We start from the raw sequence: 21,360 nt of genomic DNA, 5'->3' as shown, positions 1-21,360 counted from the left end.
TGAGTGCTACTAGAACAGAAAGGCGAAACACCTCTAGTTATTAAATTAAGGTTTGGCATGGAGATTTGACTTCACAGTCTTCCACTGGACTTCCAGCCTCAGTGCTCCCATATATAAAGCTAATGTAAAAAGCACAGTGGCCTCACAACAAGAAAAAAGTTCAATACGAAAATCAACAAACTTTCTTTCTTAGATCAGAGAATTGAGGTCACAGGGCAAATTGCACACCAAAATCTGAGAGACAGGCAAATACAAAGAACCACAAGCTGAGGTCAGTTACCAAGGAGCAGAAGCTGCTGGAGCAACTGGAAGAAACACTTAAATGGTAATTTGGACAAACTGCTGGAAGCTAAGAGTAGACTAGCTTGAGACCTAAGACCTCTCATGGAGGTTCAGGCTTCATAGGTCCCCACTTTCTTGGGTTTTACCTCAAGGAGCTCCCTGAGGTTTTCTTTTTTTTTTTTGTCCATGGCACACAGCTTGCAGGATCTTAGTTCCCTGAGCAGGGACTGAACTTGGGCCACAGCAGTGATAGCACTGAGTCCTAACCACTGGACTGCCAGGGAATTCCCTGCAACCATTTTCAAATACACTCAGGAAAGTAAGCACTGATAGCGGTCCTCATTAACAAAGGCCTGCCCTCCATGACAAACTACCTTATCAGAGCTTTATCTAAGCCTGGAAAGGGCAATTCATCAACTCCAGCCCCCTCTATCCTTCCTGTCTCAAGTAAGGGGAGAAAAAAAATTGTTAAGGCTAAGAAACACTTCTGAAGGTCACAGCCCAGGGACTCAGGCCCACTTACAAAACTGAGATTTAATCATAAAATGATATAGCTTTCCTCTCCCACACCTTACCACCACATCAACCAGGCTCCACTACGATGACAGTGGATTACAAATGAGAGAGCTGCAAGATACATTCTATTTAAGGAGTTCTTAGAGAAACCCAAGGATAATGGAGGAGGGGGAGAAAACTGAAGTCTCTGGGACCTAAAGCAGCAGAAAACATTAAACACATCTCTGAGCTAAAGCTAGATTAACATAACACCTCACACTAAAAACTTAACTGTCAGTTCCTATTTTCTGATATTTCATGCCTAACTTTCAACAAAAAAATTACAAGCCATGCCAAAAGGTAAGGAAAAACAGACTGACGAGACAAAGCAACCATCAGAACCAAACTCAGATATGATGCAGATTTTGAAATATGAGGTAGTAAATTTAAAATAACTAGGATTAATATCTTATGGGCTCTAATGAGAAAAGTAGAAAATGTAAGCAGAGAGATGGAAACTCAAAGAATTAAAAGAAAATGGTACATATAAAAAACAGAGAGAGATGGAAACTCAAGCAGAGAGAGATGGAAACTCAAACAGAGAGAGATGGAAACTCAAAGAATTAAAAGAAAATGGTACATATAAAAAACACTGTAGTAGAAGTAAAGAATGCCTTTAATATACTTATCCACAGACTGGACACAGCCAAGGAAAGAATCAGTGAACATGAATATATATCAATAGAAACTTCCCAAATTGAAATGCATAGACAAAAAAGGATAAGAATAACAGAACAGACCACTCAAGGACTGTGGGACAACTGCAAAAGGTGTAATATAGGTGTAATGGAAATACCAGAAGGAGAAGGGAGAAAAGCGTAAAAGAAACATCAGAAGTAATAATGGCTGAGAATTTTCTAAAATTAATGACAGATACTAAAAAACAGATCCAATAAAGTCAGAGAACACCAAATAGGATAAATACCAAAAGATCTATACCAGGCATATCACAGTCTAACTGCAAAATAACAAAGACAAAAAGGAAATCCTGAAAGAAAACAGAGACAAAAAACACTTTACCTGTAGAAGAACAAGGAAGGATAAGAATCACTTTGGACTTCTCACACACAAACAGGAAGAGAATAGAGTGAAATATTTCAAGTGCTGAAAGAAAAAAGCCACCAACCTAAAATTCTGTATCCAGCAAAGTTATCCTACAAAAGTGAAGGAGAAATAGTCTTCCTTAGACAAAAACTGAGGGAGATTGTCACCAGTACACCTGCCTTGAAAGAAGTGTTCAAAGTTCTTCCAAGGGAAAGAAAATAATATAGGTCAGAAACTCAGACATATATATAAAAGAATGTCAAAGAAAGACAAGAAAGTAAATCTTTTATTCTTCTTTCTCTTAATTCATCTAATAGACAACTATGTGTATGAAGTGCTAATAGCAACAATGTATTGGGTGATTATGGTACATAACACAGAGGAAATTAACAACATCATAAGGCACAGGAGGGAGGAATTGGGAATACTCTGTCATAATGTACCTGCTCTACCCATGAAGCAGTATAGTAATACTCTAAAGCAGACTTAGACTAGTTGTAAATGTATATTGCAAACTCCAGGCAACCAGTTTTTTTTTTTAATGTTTAGAGAAGTATAATAGATATACTAAGGAAGAACAGAATGTAGAATCATATAAAATAGTCAATTAAAGCTAGAGAAGGCAGAAAAAAATAAAAAAGAACAAACAAGTACAACAAATAGAAAATTACAAACATTAAGAAATAACAATCCAATCCTATCAAAAATCACTTTAGATGTGCATGATTGAAATAAACCAATTAAATGACAGAAACTGTCACTGTGGATTAAAAAAAAGACCCAAATATTTGTTGTCCACAAAAAACCCAGTTTAAACATAAAGAAAAGGAATGGAGGAAGATATACCATACTGACACTAATCAAACAAAAGCTAGAGTAGCTATACTAATTTCCGACCAAGCTGACTTAAGGACAAGGAAATTATCAGGATAAAGAGTGGTATTACATAATAATAAAGGGGTCAATTCTCCAGAAAAACTTAACAGTTATCTTTAATGTGTATGCACTTAACAACAAAGCATCAAAATACATGAGGCAAGAACTGAACTGCAAGAAGAAACAAGACAAGTCCACTATTACACTTGGAGACTTCAACACCCCTCCATCAGTAATTGACAGACCCAGAAGACAGAATATCAGTAAGGATATAGCTGAACTGAACAGCACCAACAATCAGGTGGATCTAATTGACATTATATTGGGTTGGCCAAAAGGTTCATTTGGTTTTTTCCATAAGATGGCTCTAGTAGTGCTTAGTTGTCTTTAACTTCATTCGAAACAATTTTGTTAGATTGTACTGTGACAGCTGTCATACCAGCATGCCTTTAAAAAAAATTTATCAAAGTTGGTGAATTTTTGTGTAGCCATTTTAATACGGAAGATGGAAGAAAAAAGCCACATTTTTGGCATGTTATGCTTTATTATTTCAAGAAACGTAAGAATGCAACTGAAATGCAAAAAAAGATTTGTGCAGTGTATGGAGAAGGTGCTGTGACTGATCCGACGTGTCAAAAGTGGTTTGCGAAGTTTCATGCTGGAGATTTCTCTCTGGATGCTCCACGTTCGGGTAGACCAGCTGAAGCTGATAGTGGTCGAATTGAGACATTAATTGAGAACCATCAACGTTATACCACGCGGGAGATAGCCGACATACTCAAAATATCCAAATCAAGCAATGAAAATCATTGGCACCACCCTAGTTATGTTCATTTCTTTGATGTTTACGTTCCACATAAGAAGCAAAAAAAACCTTCTTGACCATATTTCTGACGTGATTCTCTACTTAAACATAAGGAAAATGTTCCATTTTTAAAACAAATTGTGACAGGTGATGAAAAGTGGATACTGTACAATAATGTGGAACAGAAGACATTGTGGGGCAAGCGAAATGAACCACCAACAACCACACCAAACACCATTCTTCATCCAAAGAAGGTGATGTTGTGTATATGGTGGGATTGGAAGAGAGTCCTCTATTATGAGCTCCTTCCGGAAAACCAAACGAAAATTCCAAAAAGTACTGCTCCCAATTAGACCAAATGAAAGCAGCACTCGACAAAAAGCATCCGGAATTAGTCAACAGAAAATGCATACTTTTCCATCAGGATAACCAAGACCGCGTGTTTCTTTGACGACCAGGGAAAAACTGTTACAGCTTGGCTGGGAGGTTCTGATTCATCCGCCATATTCACCAGACATTGCACCTTTGGATTTCCATTTATTTTGGTCTTTACAAAATTCTCTTAATGGAAAAAATTTCAATTCCCTGGAAGACTGTAAAAGGCACCTGGAACAGTTCTTCTTTGCTCAAAAAGATAAAACGTTTTGGGTGGATGGAATTATGAAGTTGCCTGAAAAATGGCAGAAGGTAGTGGAACAAAACGGGGAATACGCTGTTCAATAAAGTTCCTGGTGAAAATGAAAAATGTGTCTTTTATTTTTACTTAAAAACCGAAGGGACTTTTTGGCCAACCCAATAGAATCCTTCACCAACAACAACAGAATACACATTCCTCTCAAACTCATACAGAACATTACCCAAAATAGGACATATACTGGGCCTTAAAACACACCTTAAAATAAATTTTAAAGAACAGATCACACAAAGTATGCTCTCAGACCACAACTGAATTAAACTAGAAACCAGTAATAGAAACATAGCTGGAAAACCCCATAATACTTGGAGTTTACACAACACACTTCTAAATAACACACGGGTCAAAAAAGTCTCAACAGAAATTTTAAACTATTTTGAACTAAATGAAAATGAAAATACAACCCATGAAAATATGTAAAATGCAGTGAAAGCAACAGTTACAAGGAGAATTTATAGCATTGGGTGCATATATTAGGAAAAAAGATCTAAAATCAATCATCTAAACTTCTACCTTAGGAAACTAGATATAACCTAAAGAAGCAAAATAAAAATACAGCAGACACCAATAAAGCTGAACACAAGAAAACAGGATAACAACACAACAGGGAAAAAAAATTAATGGAACCAAAGCTGGTCCTTTGAAAAGATCAATAAAATTGATTTGACAGAGAAAAGACAAATAATAATATCAGAAATCAAAGAGGAGTCAAAACTACTAATTTCATGGACATTAGAAAGATAGTAAAAGAATATTAAGAACAATTCTATGCCCACAATTTTGATAACTTAGTTGAAACGGACCCATTATTTGAAAGACACAACCTACCAAACCCACACGAGAAAAAAATGGATCATCTGAATAGACCTGTATCTACTAAAGAAATTTAATCAATAATTAATAACCTTCAAAAGAGAATGAACCAAATTCAGACAGTTTCACTGGTAAGTTCTACCAAACATTTAAGAAAGAAATGATGCCAGTTCTCTCTAAGCTCTTCCAGGAAATAGAAGCAGAGGGAACACTTCCTAACTCATTCTATGAGGCCAGTGTTATCTTAATACCAAAACCAAATAGAGACATAACAAGAAAGGAAAACTAAAGATCAATATATCTCATGAACATAGATATAAAAACACTCAACAAAATATTAGCAAATTAAATCCAACATTGTATAAAAAGAATTATACACCACAACTAACTATTCCAGGGACACAAGGCTAACTCAACATTCAAAAAATTAATAATGTGATCCATCACATCAACAGGCTAAAGAAAAATCATATGATCACATCAACAGATGCAGAAAAAGCATCTGAAAAAATCCAACATCCACTCATGATTAAGAAAACAAAAACCCTCTCAGCATGCTAGAAACAGAGAACTTCCTGAACTTGATTGAAAAACATATACAGAACTATTCTACAGCTAACAACATACATAGTGTGAAAACCTAGATGCTTCTCCCTAAAGATTAGGAAAGAGATAAGGATATCTGCTCTTATCACTTTGTACTCAACACTGTACTGCAGACTCTAGCCAGGAAAATTAGCTAAGAAAGAGAGAGATAAGAGGTACTCAGATTGGAAAGGAAAAAGGAAAACTGTATTTACAGGTGACATGATCTTATATATAGAAAACATTAAAAAGTCCACTAAAAAACTATTGGAACGGGGACTTCCTTGGGGTGCAGTGGTTAAGAATCCACCTGCCAATGCAGGGACACAGGTTTGAGCCCTGGTCGAGGACGACCCCACATGCTGCGGAGCAACTAAGCCCGCGCGCCTAGAGCCCGTGCTCCGCAACAAGAGAAGCCACCGCAATGAGAAACCTGCGCACCGCAACAAAGAGTAGCCCCTGCTCGAGGCAACTAGAGAAAGCCCGTACACAGCAACGAAGACAAAACGCAGCCAAAAATAAATAAATTTAAATAAATAAATAAAAATTGTTCACTTAAAATGATTTTAAAAAAACTATTGGAATGAATAAATGAGTTGAACAAGGTTGCAGGATACAAGACCAATATAAAACAATTGTATTTCTGTAAACTTGCAACAAACAATCTGAAAATGAAATTAAGAAAACAATTCTGGGGGGCTTCCCTGGTGGCACAGTGGTTGAGAGTCCGCCTGCCGATGCAGGGGACGCAGGTTCGTGCCCCGGTCCAGGAAGATCCCACATGCTGCGGAGCGGCTGGGCCCGTGAGCGATGGCCGCTGGGCCTGCGCGTCCGGAGCCTGTGCTCCGCAACGGGAGAGGCCACAACAGGGAGAGGCCCACGTACCGCAAAAATAAAAAAGGAAAATTAAAAAAAAAAAGAAAACAATTCTGGGGCTTCCCTGGTGGCACAGTGGTTGAGAGTCCGCCTGCCAATGCAGGGGACACAGGTTCGTGCCCCGATCCGGGAGGATACCACATGCCGCGGAGTGGCTGGGTCCGTGAGCCATGGCCGCTGAGCCTGCGCGTCCGGAGCCTGTGCTCCGCAATGGGAGAGGCCAAAACAGTGAGAGGCCCGCGTATCGCAAAAAAAAAAGAAAGAAAGAAAGAAAACAATTCTGTTGATAACATCAACAAAAAATGAATAAATTTAACAAAAGAAGTGTAAAACATACTCTGCAAACTACAAAACATTTTTGGAAGAAATTAAAGAAGATCCACATAAATGGAAAAACATCCCATGTTCAAAGATTGAAATGCTTAATATTAAGATGGCAACACTACCCAAACTGACCTTTTAGATTCAATCCAATCACCAACAGAATCCCAGCTAACCTCCCATAGAAACTGATAGGCTAAGTCCAAAAATCATACGGAATTGCAAGAGACCTAGAACAGACAATCTTGAAAAAAGAACAAAATAAGAGAACTCACTTCCTGTTTTGAAAACTTACTACAAAGCAAAGGTAATCAAGACAGTCTAGTACTGGCATGAGAACAGACATACAGACCAATGCAACAGAACTGAGGGTTCAGAAATAAAGCCACATGTCTATGGCCAACTAGCTGTCAACAAGGGTGCCAAGATCATTCAATGGGGAAAGAATAGCCTTTCTAACAAACGGTGCTGGGACAACTGGATAGGCATATACAAAAAAAATGAAGCTGAACCCTTACCTCATACCATTATCATTCATTATTATATATTAATGTATTATATATAGTGAATATATGTTATATTAACATATTCAAAGAATTATAGCATTATTCATAAGCCAAAAGATGGAAAGAACCCAAATGCCCACTAACGATGAGGGGATAAATAAAATGTGATATATGTATACAATAGAATATTATTCAGTCTTGGGCTTCCTGGTGGCACAGTGGTTAAGAATCCGCCTGCCAATGCAGAGGACACGGGTTCGAGCCCTGGTCCGGGAAGATCCCACATGCCAGAGCAACTAAGCCCGTGCACCACAACTACTGAGCCCATGTGCCACAACTACTGAAGCCCACACGCCTAGAGCCCATGCTCCACAACAAGAGGAGCCACTGCAATGAGAAGCCCACGCACCACAACAAAGAGTAGTCCCCACTCGCCACAACTAGAGAAAGCCCACACACAGCAATGAAGAGCCAACGCTGCCAAAAATAAATAAATAAAATAAATTTATCTTAAAAATAAATAACCGATTAATTCGAACATGACATGAAGGAATTTTATTCTAGAAAAACTTTTAATTCACTTCTCAAGTTTACAAAAGACTGATTTCTTTCCTTCTATATTTCAAGCAAAACCAACCTATTTTCATAATACAAGTAGCAGCTTAAGGAAAAAAAAAACCTGTGTAGGAAGCTATTTACTTTGCAAGAAAATGAGACCTAAAAATCAGAATTTCCCCTGTAATTTGGAAATGTTTGGTAACAATCTCAGAATATTCTTGGTTTTAAGAACTTAGCTACTGAAGTTTTTGTTTTTATCCAACAGAAAAGAGCTCACATTCAGCTTTGTTATGATTCCTTTACTAACTAATCAAAATTAAAACACGTATCTATTTCTAAATCATGAAGTAAAATATTTACATTTGGCTCCTTTAGTGAACTGCTTTACATAAATTGACTCAAGTCAATACCGGAGACATACGAAATCAGTACAGTAGGTCCTCCCGATGTGAAACCCACAGATACAGTGGGCTGACTGTACTATGCCATTTTATATAAGGAACCTGGACATCCAGGGATTTTGGCATCCACTGGAGGTCTTGGAATCAATAGCCCCCCCCCCAATCCCGCCCCCACTCTGGGATACCTAGGGACGACTGTATAAAGCCACTGTTATCTCCCACCTTCTTCAACTACCATCCCATCTTTGCAGGCATATAGGTTAATGAAATATTCCAAAACTATCCCACTGTTTTTTCTCCTTTACTTTCATCTCCTAGGAAAAGCATGACCCACCACTAAGTCAGTATAAGTAGAAGCCTGTTATTCCTCCAAATCAAACACTGTTTAATGTGATTTTCAATTGACAGAATAAGATTATTTACATCAGGAATCCTATATGGAAACTTTATGAATGAAAATTAATAAAGACATTTAGATTAGAAACCACTAACTAGGTGTGTAGCCTGAGGTCCTCCTTACCATTCTGTGGCTTCAGTATCTTACCCACAAAGGAGGAAATTCTATTAGTTCAGAGATTACAAATATACAACACATGTGGGCTGCTACTCGCCCTCTGAACAGCCACTACTAATTGATAAGAGATCAAATAAGAAATGGCACCTAAGGTGAAACTTGCTAGACAAGTGATCTAAGCTTCCTTCCCCTTCTAACATTCTGTCTGTGACCTACTTGGAATCAAATACATTTGCAGTGAACAGCTCAGACACAGATAGAAACAATATACACAAGCTAACTTAAGGAGTCAGAGCCTCAAAATACAGAAATTCTTTATCATCTTTAAATGTACAGACTTTCTTTTTTTAAAGAATAAGTCACACAAAAAAAGAATAAGTCACTATTTATACATTTCTCTATTTCAGATGTAAATTGCTGGAAAATAATCAAGTCTAAGTGGAAAAACCTTAAAATACTATATCTTTCTCAATTTCCAACTTGTGTCAAATAATGTTCTTTATCATGAACTACATTCTTGATACTCAGGCATGCTTGAACATGCCTGAAGAAATCCCTATGGAAAGAATATTGAAAAGCTTCCTGAAAATCAACTAGGAATGTTTGTTTGCCTTATTACTTATCTCAAGTAGGATGCATATCCAGTTACAGATTTACACAGAACACGTAAAGGTGAACACCCTGACAGATGTTTAGACAATTACATAATTCTGTCAAAGTGTTATTTCTAGCACCTTCATGTGGCCTTCTGAATGTCTAAAGCCTACTCCTATAAAGCCCTTCCCCTTAAGTGCTCCACTACAAATTTCCAATTCCTCCTTCTTGGTTCCTATCAAACTCTCATTCCCTCAGCCCAACTTTCAACTGTTAGAAAACTACTCTGACTCAAGCGGGAAAAAAAAATTTTTTTTCTTGCTTTTGTTCAGGGGAGAAAGTCAAAGTCAGGGAGGGGAGGGAAATAATTGTCTGGTACCATCAAAAAGTGAAAATGTGTAGAGAAAGGGTGATTCATCAGTCAAAATAGAAAATAAGTTCTTACTATGGGCCAATTATCGTGCCAGGCATGGGAGATATGGTAACCAAGATAAAGCCCACTCCTGACAGTAAACTAGCCAGGAAAAATAAGTAACTAAAGTAGTATCAATGAAACATAGGACCTGTGCCATATGGTCGTAACATAGCCTTAGAAACCAAGGAAGGCTTCCTATGAAAAAAGATTAGCCAACAGTACAGCAACATTTGAGAGATAACACGACATACTCGAGGAACTGCAAAAACTATAGTATACCTGACATACAGAGACAAGGGATGAGGCTCAGAGATCATGGAAGACCATGGAAGTCACTTTAAGGAACTGAACCTTATCTCAAAAAGTAAGTCTCTGAAGGAGACTTATTTGAGGAGCATAAGTATACCTTTACAGAAGTCTCTATCAGCCTACTTCACCCACTGTTGTAAAGGTGACTGAGAAGGGGAAGGAAATAACAAAAAGCGAGAGACTGAACGGTGCTTCAGAGACTTTAGAGTATACTCAGACATCTTAGGTTAGAGCTACAATGCTTGGAACACAGGTGCTCAATCATATGCCTCAATATGTACTACATGCAAAAAGGAATTATGGAGATGAAGAAGAATCAAGAGCTCAAACAAACTTACATTACTGTCTTAACTGAGAAGTCTTATCAAGAACTGTATTTTCGTAAAATTAAAGATACAGCTCTTACAGTTTTTTGTCTATTATATTTAAACAATATTGGTTGGTAATTTTTGTTTTTAACTCAGTTCAATTTAAAAGACACTATTCACCTTGTTATACATATATCTAAGCATGAAGTCCAGTAGAAATGATTTCCCTTTACGAAAAGCTCCTGCCACGGATACCACTACTATGTTAAGATCTCGTATGTGCTCCTGTAGCAATATCTGCTCCAAAGCTTCTTCATCAAGCTCAAAGTTATGGTCATCTTCATGTGCAAGAACAATCTGTACTGGACATGGTTTCTTCATAACCTCATCAGAGTTTACTAGGTCATCATCTTCATAATTCTCACCTAGAGTTAAAAAAGAGAGAAACAGGTTACCTTAATTCCTGCATTCTAAACTTTTCCTAAAGGATCACAATGAAAGCAAAATTTCAAATAACTTCTCCTCCATTATAGGTCATTTGGAAATAGTTACAAAAAGTGATGCTCAAACACACACTGGATTTCTCACTCCCTCTATAATAGGACCAAGAATACCAGTCAGTTTCTTACTATATAGAGAGATAAGCAGGAATACTAAGTAAGGCCTCTATCTCAATCAGGTCTTAACAGCTACACGTGCGCAACAGCTGTTCTGAACACTGTGTGATTCTATAAACAACTTTTGCTACTGTATGCACATGCAAACCAGATGTAGTGAGTGGAAAATCAATTTCACCTAATAATTCAGATTCCAATTTCCCTATAGGCATCACCTGGAAATTACTCCAAGTTACAAAGATTAAAATATACATATAAATTGTAAACATTATTTTTCATTCTGAAACTTCAAGGGTTAAGGTCCTAAGAAATTTCCAAAAATGACACATGATAAAGCTAATGGTTCCCTAATTTAATAAGAGTTACCTAAAAGGATAGCATTCCTTATTAAAACAAAGCACAGGATTAATGTTTTAGTGGAAGACATAAGAAGAACAGTCAACGAGGTGCAGAGATTCATCTGTCTCTAGGGCCCTTTTTCACCAAACACCACAGACACCCCTTCAAAATTATATAGCTCCTAAAAAACAGCTATATGAACTCGTTTGTTCACCCAGCACACCAAAAGAAGTTAACCTTTGCAGAAGAACTTTACTGAATAGTGATGAAGAAATAACTATAGAATATGTAACAGGTGAGAGAGTTTTTTAAAGTTTAGGTTTGTGTTTTGTTTTCTGGTTTTTGTTTGCTTGTTTGTGGTACACGGGCCTCTCACTGTTGTGGCCTCTCCTGTTGCGGAGCACAGGCTCCGGACGCACAGGCTCAGCGGCCATGGCTCACGGGGCCAGCCACTCCGCGGCATGTGGGATCCTCCCGGACCAGGGCACGAACCTGTGTCCCCTGCATCGGCAGGCGGACTCTCAACCACTGCGCCACCAGGGAAGCCCTGTTTGTTTGTTTTTAAACCCACTTAATAGCTAGTTTCAGAGACTATGTACCTTGTCTGCCTTTCTTCCCTATCAATTGCTTGATCCCACTAGCAACGCTCCTGGGGATCTTATCCTCTCCCACATCAACATTTTTAAGACTCTCCCCTTGAGATTGTCTACTAAGTGCCAGTTTCCAATCTAAGGAGACATACGGTATCTACCGTGTTCAATGCAATGACAGCCCCTCCTCACCGAGGAGACAGCCAGTCCACTGAGGAGTGGCACATTATTAGTGCACCAATACCTTATCCACACAAACACTATTCTCAGCACGAAGATTATATACTTACATTAATGAATTTTTAATTTCTTTACAGAAAGAAACATCTAGCTTATTTGATTTGCAAAGACTATTAGAGTCTTTACCTTCACATCACAAGGCACATTTAACTGTACAAAGCAAAATCAACACTATTTCAAAAGCTGTTGCAAACAGTAACAATATAATGTAATATAAAGTGCAGTCAGTTTCAAAGGAGAATTTTTTAAAGTAAAAGCAAACAGTATTTAATTAAAAAGGATATTATCACTGCTTGTTTCAATGCTATACAGATATAGCCAGGTATGCTATTTGAATGCACAAAAAGTAAACCTTCCAGGAAAAGTACAACATAGTTAAATTCCAATTTAATATATTACCAAACAGTATGCAAATTGTGTGATTAAAACCTTCCAAACCTATTAGTGGTTAAGAATGAACCAGGAGGGGCTTCCCTGGTGGTGCAGTGGTTGAGAATCCGCCTGCCAGTGCAGGGGACATGGGTTCGATTCCCAGTCCGGGAAGATCCCGCATGCCGCAGAGCAGCTAAGCCTGTGTGCCACAACTACTAAGCCTGTGCTCTAGAGCCCACAAGCCACAACTACTGAGCCCACGTGCCACAACTACTGAAGCCCGCGGGCCTAGAGCCCGTGCTCCGCAACAAGGGAAGCCACCGCAATGAGAAGCCCGCGCGCTGCAACGAAGAGTAGCCCTCGCTCGCCGCAACCAGAGAAAAGCCCGCATGTAGCAATGAAGACCCAACGCTGCCAGAAGCAATAAATAAATAAAATAATAAAATAAATAAATTTTTTAAAAAAAGAATGAACCAAGAAGCAAAACGGCCTAGATGAGTGTCATTTAACTTCTCTATGCCTGCTTCCTCATCTGTAACATGGGGATAATAATAGCACCTACCACATTAAGTTGTCATCAGGATTAAATGATTTGAAATATGCTTGATACATCGTAAGCATTACAGGTGCTTGTCATTAAGGTGACAGTAATTCTAAAATAATCAATCCTACAGAAAAGCTTTTATTTACACCTTAAAATGCTAAAACTCTACAGTGACCTTCAATTGACCTGTGTAGCTGTGTAACAACATCACCATCTACCCATTTGCAGGCACAAACCTGAGGGCTGTTCATGATACATCCCTCCTTTTCCTTACCCCTAAATCTAACCAATAACGAAGGTCTTAAATTTGTCTTCATTCAAAATCTTCTGATACCATCCCTATTCTCATCATCACCACCATCTTATCTCACTTAAGGTGGTATCGAACTGGTCTCCCTTCTTGCCCCCTCCTCCAAACCAATCCTCACAGAGTAGAAACTGAATAATACGGTTAAATGTAAATGTGATTAAGTTACTCTCCTTAAAAATCACTGCTACAGAGCATTAACAACTAAAATCCTACATGTGCCTCATAAAATCCTGTACTCACTGCCAAATCTCTCCTGCCCCATTTGGTGCTATTTTCCCCTGTGTAAACTACCAATAGACAAGCTAACCTTTTTTCAGATCCTTATGCTATTAAGCTCTTTCTAGACCCTTATTTCACCCATGATATTTCTCTGCCTGGAATACTCTTTCCCATGTTGTTCCCCTAATTAATTCCTTAAATCTCAGTTTAAACGTCATGTTCTCAGGAATATCTTCCCCCAAGGTTCCTAACCAAATTCAGTCCTCCTACACTCCCCCAATTTTAATCCACCCATCATTTGAATATTTATGTAAGTACTTATTTATTACATGTCTCCCCTCCTAGACTGCCAATCCTCTGCTTAAAACCCTCAATTAGTTCCCCACCATAACCAGAAAATAGAGGGGGGAAAAAAAAAATCTTCTACATCCCTTACCATAGTCTCCCCAGTTCTGTGTGATCTGGCCCCTGCAATCTGCCCTTCTTGCTGTTCCTTGAACAGGCCAAACCTGTTTCCCACCCCAGAATCTTTGTCCTGTGTTCTCCCCTGTCTGGAACGCTCTGTCCCTAGAAATTTACGTGGCTTGCTTCTCCATCATCTAGGTCTCAGTGCGAATGTTAATCTCCTCCATGTGGCTTTCCTCAACCACTCAGTCTAAATTACAGACCCCTCTTCATCACTTTAACAAAACAGGGTTTTTTCCCACAGCCCTTTCCAGTATTTAAAATAACTTTTTTCATTTGTTTACATGTGTGCCTTATATCTCCCCCTCCATAGAAAATATGTGCCACAAAAATAAGGATCCCAGTCACCCTACTGACCACTCTCTTAGTACTTAGAACACGCTTGGCACCTAGCAGGTGCTTAATAAATATTTCTTGAATGAATGAAATTTACATATTTTACTCAGGAGTTTTACACATGTCCCTACCTGTTTTATAAGCAAATTTGACATTCACATAATTAGTTTGGGGAAATACTTCTAGCAACTCAAGAGTAGTATATTTATCACAAAATTACAATTAAAAGTATGAAGTTCTACCAAGTAACACATTTTAATTAAAAAGAACTCAAAATTAATAAGTGCTAAAGTATCATTTGTGCTAAAGTGCTAAAGTGCTAAAGAACCATTTGGCAGGAAATCTTTGCTACCTTAAAATTTCACCTAAATTAATTGACTACAGTGGCCAGTTTTCTTTTATTAGCACGAATAAAGATAGATACTGCAGATATACAGGCAGCATATTTGTCACTATTTCTAGTCAACAGACCTCTAAAGGGAAGTGTAGCGAATATGTTTCACAGGTATCATGGAGTACAATGACATGATTCAGCTAAATTTACTCCCCCATCATAATTTCCCTACTAAATTTGGACGAACTACAGATAAAGTACTTCATTCATCAAACACTGATATAGGCCACCATATAAAAGAGAATTATATGCAAATTTCTTTAGAATACCTATAAATATTAATACTCTGTGATCACCTACAATTGGAAGTCTTTTTAAATTTAGCACTAAGATCTTAAACTGAAGTTAAATTCTATGTAGAGAATAGTGATTTTATTTCCACTCTTTAATGCCAAGAGATTGCTGGAAAAAGAGATTTCAGCCCTCCAATAGATTTTCCTAATTCACTGTTGCAAGTCAGTTCTCCCCGACGTGGATCTTTCAGGGTCAAAGCTGAAAGACACATACAGACAATCAACTCAAATATTTCTCCATACCTTAACACTAAGTATACTTAACCTATTTACCACAAGGCCTACAAAAAGACACCGTCTTGGTAAAAAAGTGGGGAAAGAGAGATGACTAGGTGGAACACAAGAGGATTTTTAGGGCCATGAAACTATTCTCTATGATGCTAATGGTAGAGCTGTATCATCATACATTTGTCAAAACCCATAGAATATACAACCCCCAAAGTGAACCCTAATGTAAACTACAGACTTTGGGTGATAATCAGGTGTCAATGCAAGTTCACTGATTGTGACAAGTGTACCACTCTGGTGTGGGATGCTGACAGGGTGAGAGGCTGCAGGTGTGTGAGGACCGGGGGTGGGGGGGGTCAGGGGTTGGGGGGTGCGCATGTGTGCGGCCAGACTCTACTTTGTGCTCAATTTTGCTGTGAACTTAAAACGGCTCTAAAAAATAAGTCTATTAAAAAAAAAGAAAAAGACACCTGTCTTTTTTTATTGCTATTTAATCATACTTTATCTTAATTCATACATTCAGCACACATTCCAACAGGAAAATTTACACTTCAGGACCAACCTAGGTATATTTGCAAACTTCAATCTTAATCATAAACTATGACAATAAAAAGGTGCTACAAATCTGCATTACAATGTTACTAACATTAGATTATATCAACCCAAAACTAAACTTGTAGAAAGAGAAACAAAAGTATTTCACTTTTATTATTCACATTCCAAATAAAAACTTGTAACAAATTTTTATGGATAGTAGCCTGGACTCAGTGCACTCAGTCTATCTATAAAAATTAGCTATTCAGTGCTTCCCTGGTGGCGCAGTGGTTGAGAGTCCGCCTGCCGATGCAGGGGACACGGGTTCGTGCCCCGGTCCGGGAAGATCCCACATGCCGCGGAGCGGCTGGGCCCATGGGCCGTGGCCGCTGAGCCTGCGCGTCCGGAGCCTGTGCTCTGCAATGGGAGAGGCCACGGCAGTGAGAGGCCTGCGTACCGCACACACACAAAAAAAAAAAAAAAAAAAATTAGCTATTCAACAAAAGCAAAGTGATATTTTGATGTCTGGTACTTGGACCTCAACATTTATACTCCATAACAAAATGAAAATAGTATCTAAGTATTCAAAAGTTTAATCTAGCACATATTTTAAAAAGCCTTAAAAAGGTTATACCATGGTAAACCTATTTGTAGATATTTATTATAAGAAACAAAGATGCTAACACAGATATATAAGTTGGTTTATCAGTGTTATTTATGGTAGTAAAAATTAATGCTAAATGTCTTTTTTAATATTTATTTATTTATTTATTTGGCTGTGCCGGGTCTCAGTTGTGGCATGTGGGATCTTCACTGCAGCACACAGGATCTTTTTTTTTTTTTTTTTTTAGTTGTAGCATGTGGGATCTAGTTCCCTGACCAGGGATAGAACCCAGGGCCCCAGCATTGGGAGTGCGGAGTCTTAACCACTGGACCACCAGGGAAGTCCCTAATGTTAAACTTCTTAAAACTGGAAATTGGCCTAATATATTTTTTTTAAATAAATTTATTTATTTTTGGCTGCATTGGGTCTTCACTGATGAGCGTGCGCTTTCTCTAGTTGCAGTGAGCAGGGGCTACTCTTCATTGCGGTGTGTGGGCTTCTCATTGCGTTAGCTTCTCTTGTTGCAGAGCATGGGCTCTAGGTGTGCGGGATTCAGTAGCTGTGGCCCACGGGCTCAGTAGTTGTGGCCCACAGGCTCTAGAGTGCAGGCTCAGTAGTTGTGGCGCACAGGCTTAGTTGCTCCACGGCATGAGGGATCTTGCCAGAGCACGGCTCAAACCCATGTCCCCTGCATTGGCAGGCGGATTCTTAACCACTGCACCACCAGGGAAGTCCCGGCCTAATATCTTAACTACATATTGACATATTATGCAGCTTTAAACCACATGCACACATTTAAAAAATCAAAGATAGTTTTCAACTCAGGGGAAAAGGCAAATCACAAAGTAATACAAATCTTCCCCAATTCTGTTTTGCCTTGTTTTTAAAAACACAGGTACACTTGGGAGTTGGGGGGGAGAGAGAAACAACATTTGAGGCTTGTTCTTCCGGTCATTAGAGTAACTGCTACCAGACTGGTTGTCTGCCACAAACTATAAATCTAAACAAAATATACGAGGCACCTTTTTTCAAGCACTGGACAACAGGCAGAAGAAGAGTAATCCTTGAGAAAAGGTCACACACACACACGCCTCCCATCCACTGCCACACTCTGCTAAGAACAATTTCCTAAACAGCGTGGGGAACCAAAGCACAAGCAAAGATCTGAGTTCAGGACTACTAAAAGCAGTTGGAAGCTGTGCAGCAGGACAGAGAAAAAGGAACTATGCAGAGGTAGAGCCCAGAAGTCCTTGGTCAAGGGCGATAAGCTTCACAGGTGCAGAGGAACACACTATGCAAGGCTTACCAAAAAGCAGCAACTACAGGGTTGTAAGAGGAACAGAGATACCAGAAGTCAAACAGTACTGGGACACTGTGGCATTTTGGCCCAGCCATGATGAATAGATGAACACTTCAGGCATCAAGCTGAAACACCAGAAAGGCCACATCTACAAATCAAAGACGATGTTCTAGAGTAAGGCCTACTGAAGATCCACCCAAACAAAGCCTAATACTAAGACTTGAAAAGAGGGGAGACAGTTTGGAGATTTAGTGCCCCCCAAGTTAGGAGGATTGCCTCTAAGCTTCCCACAGATCCACACTAAAAAGTATAAAGCCAAGCCTCCAAAAGCTCAAGAGCAATTAGTAACTGAACTGCAAGTAACAACAAAAACTAGCTAGATAACAGAAACCAGAATCCCCACACTGTGTAACATAAAGTATATGAACAGAAATTATTAGAAATGCAAAGAAAGAAGAAAATGTGGCCCACAGTAAAGAAAAAAAAGCAGTTGATAGGGCTTCCCTGGTGGCACAGTGGTTGAGAGTCTGCCTGCCGATGCAGGGGACACGGGTTCATGCCCAGGTCCGGGAAGATCCCACATGCCGCGGAGCAGCTGGGCCCGTGAGCCATGGCTGCTGAGCCTGCGCATCCGGAGCCTGTGCTCCGCAACGGGAGAGGCCACAACAGTGAGAGGCCCACATACCACACACACACAAAAAAAGCAGTTGATAGAAAGCAATCCTGGGACTTCCCTGGTGGTGCGTCGTTAAGAATCCGCCTGCCAACGCAGGGTACAAGGGTTCAATCCCTGATCTGGGAAGATCCCACATTCTGCGGAGCAACTAAGCCCATGCACCACAACTACTGAGCCTGAGCTCTAGAGCCCGCAAGCCACAACTACTGAGCCTGCGTGCCACAACTACTGAAGCCCGCGTGCCTAGAGCTTGTGTTCCACAACAAGAGAAGCCACTGCAATGAGAAGCTCGCGCACCAAAGAGTTGCCCCCACTCACCACAACTACAGAAAGCCTGCGCACAGCAACGAATACACACACAGCCATAAATAAATATATAGATAGATAGATAAATAAATAAATGCAATCCTGCAATGGCCCAGATGTTCAACTTAGCAGATAAAAGCTTTTAAGAAGACATTATAAATATGTTCAAGGATTTAAAGGAAAATAAGTTCTTAATAAGTGAATACTTAGGAAGCCTCAGCCAATAAACGGACTACTAAAAAACAAATGAATATTCTAGAACTGAAAAGTACAATAATTAAAATGAAATATTCACTGGATAGACGTAACAGCAGATTGTAAACAGCAGAACAAAGGGTCAGTGAACTTGAAATCAGACCAAAGTTCTCTAATTCAAAGAAGAAAAAGAAAAAAGAATGAAGAAAAACTAACAGAGTCTCAGGGACCTGTAGAGCTACATCCAATATGCAGTTAGAGTCCCAGAAGGAGAACAAAGAGAAAAAATACTGAAAAAATATTTGAAGATATAATAGTCAAAATGTTACTAAATTTGATGACAGAGACTTACAGATCCAAGAAGCTCAGCAAACCTCAAGTAGGGTAAACACAAAGAAAACCACATCAGTCAGACTGCTAAAAACCAAAGGTAAAGGGAAAATTTTTAAAGAAGTGGTGTGGTGGGGACTTCCCTGGTGGCGCAGTGGTTAAGAATCCACCTGCCAATGCAGGAGACATGGGTTCGAGCCCTGCTCTGGGAAGATCCCACATGCCGCGAAGCAACTAAGTCCATGCACCACAAGTACTGAGGCTGCGCTCTAGAGCCTGCGAGCCACAACTACTGAGCCCGCATGCTGCAACTACTGAAGCCCGCGCACCTAGAGCCCGTGCTCCGCAACAAGAGAAGCCACCGCAATGAGAAGCCCGTGCACCACAGCAAAGAGTAGCCCCCACTCGCTGCAACTAGAGAAAGCTCAGGCACAGCAACGAAGACCCAATGCAGCCAAAAATAAATAAATAAATTTATATTTTTTAAAAAAAGTGGTGTGGTGGAGGGAATAATTCAAATGACTGCTTCTCATCAGAAGCAATGGAAGCCAGAAGACAATAAAATGATATCCTTAGAGTGCTTAAAGAAAAAAAAGAATGTCAACTCAGACTTGTATATTCAGTGAAAGTATTATTGAAAAATGAAAGCAAAATAAAGACAATGAGCAAAAGAGCTAAGCAAATTTGTCACCAGCAGATGTGTACTACATGAGATGCTAAATGATGTTCTTCATTCTTCAGGCTGAAAAGAAATGATACCAAATGGAAAGTCTCTTCATTCCCTCCTATAGTATGCAAAGTAGTAAATAAATGGGTACAAAAATAAAAGACTGGTTGTTTCCCCCAAGTAATTTCCTTAAAAGATAACTGATCACTTAGAAGAAAAATAATAGATTGTAAGGTGGGGTTTTTAAAAATTAAGACAAATGTTGTGGGACAAGTAATTAAATTCATTCTAGGGTTATTATGATTTTGAAGTGGAAAGTGGTAAAAACACTGATTCTAAATGGACTTTGATACATTAAAGATACATACTGTTAGCTCTAGAGCAATAACTAAAAAAATAAAGAGGTATAGCTAAATAAGCCAATGAGGAACCAAAATGAAATATTAAAAAATATCCAATTAACCCAAAGAAAAAACAAGACAAAAGGAACAAATGGAAAAAAAATAGGAAGATGGCAAACTTAAACCCAACTAAATCAATGATTACATTAAATGTAAATACACTAAACATTCAAAAAAGACAGAGATTGTCAGACTGGATAACAGAAGCAAAACTATATATTGGGGCTTCCCTGGTGGCGCAGTGGTTGAGAGTCCACCTGCCGATGAAGGGGACGTGGGTTCGTGCCCCGGTTCGGGAGGATCCCACATGCCGCGGAGTGGCTGGGCCCGTGAGCCGTGGCCGCTGGGCCTGCGCTTCGCTGCGGGAGAGGCCACAGCGGTGAGAGGCCCGCATACCGCAAAAAAAAAAAAAAACAAAAAAACAAAAACAAAAAAAACCCTACATACTGTGTATAGTAGGGGCACTTTTTTTTTTTTTTTTTTTGCGGTACGTGGGTCTCGCACCGTTGTGGCCTCTCCCGTTGTGGAGCACAGGCTCCGGACGCGCAGGCTCAGCGGCCACGGCTCACGGGCCCAGCCACTCCGCGGCATGTGGGATCCTCCCGGACCAGGGCACGAACCCGCGTCCCCAGCATCGGCAGGCGGACTCTCAACCACTGCACCACCAGGGAAGTCTGAGCAGGGGCACTTTTAATATAAAGACAGAGATAGGTTGAAAGTAAAAGGTAGGAAAAAAGATACATATGCAAATAACCATAGGAAAAATGGTGCTGCTATATGAATGTCAAAGTAGACTTCAAGAGTAAAAGTACTTCTAGATATAAAATGGGTCAACATCAGAAAAACATAATAACCCTAAATAAGAGATTTAAAATACATGAAGCAAAAATTTAGACAATTAAAGAGAAAAATAGACAAATGCATAATCATACTTGGAGATATTA

General features: G+C 39.3%; 1 protein-coding gene across 7 annotated transcripts in view; it reads right to left on the bottom strand.

Moving 5' to 3' along the window:
* Positions 1–21,360, bottom strand: part of ATL2 (atlastin GTPase 2) — a 63,313-nt gene that overhangs the window by 22,439 nt on the left and 19,514 nt on the right. For 6 of the 7 annotated variants that reach the window (XM_060168493.1, XM_060168496.1, XM_060168490.1 and 3 more), the window contains one exon: positions 10,637–10,881. The exons of the other annotated variant lie outside the window; for it this stretch is intronic. In XM_060168493.1, coding sequence (XP_060024476.1) covers positions 10,637–10,837 — 201 coding nt within the window. In that variant the 5' untranslated portion in view covers positions 10,838–10,881. The remainder of the gene's footprint in view (positions 1–10,636; positions 10,882–21,360) is intronic. 7 annotated transcript variants of the gene reach the window in all.

This window comes from Lagenorhynchus albirostris, chromosome 13, assembly GCF_949774975.1.
Source record: "Lagenorhynchus albirostris chromosome 13, mLagAlb1.1, whole genome shotgun sequence".
Taxonomy (NCBI): domain Eukaryota; kingdom Metazoa; phylum Chordata; class Mammalia; order Artiodactyla; family Delphinidae; genus Lagenorhynchus; species Lagenorhynchus albirostris.
This window is presented reverse-complemented; position numbering and strand designations above follow the sequence as displayed.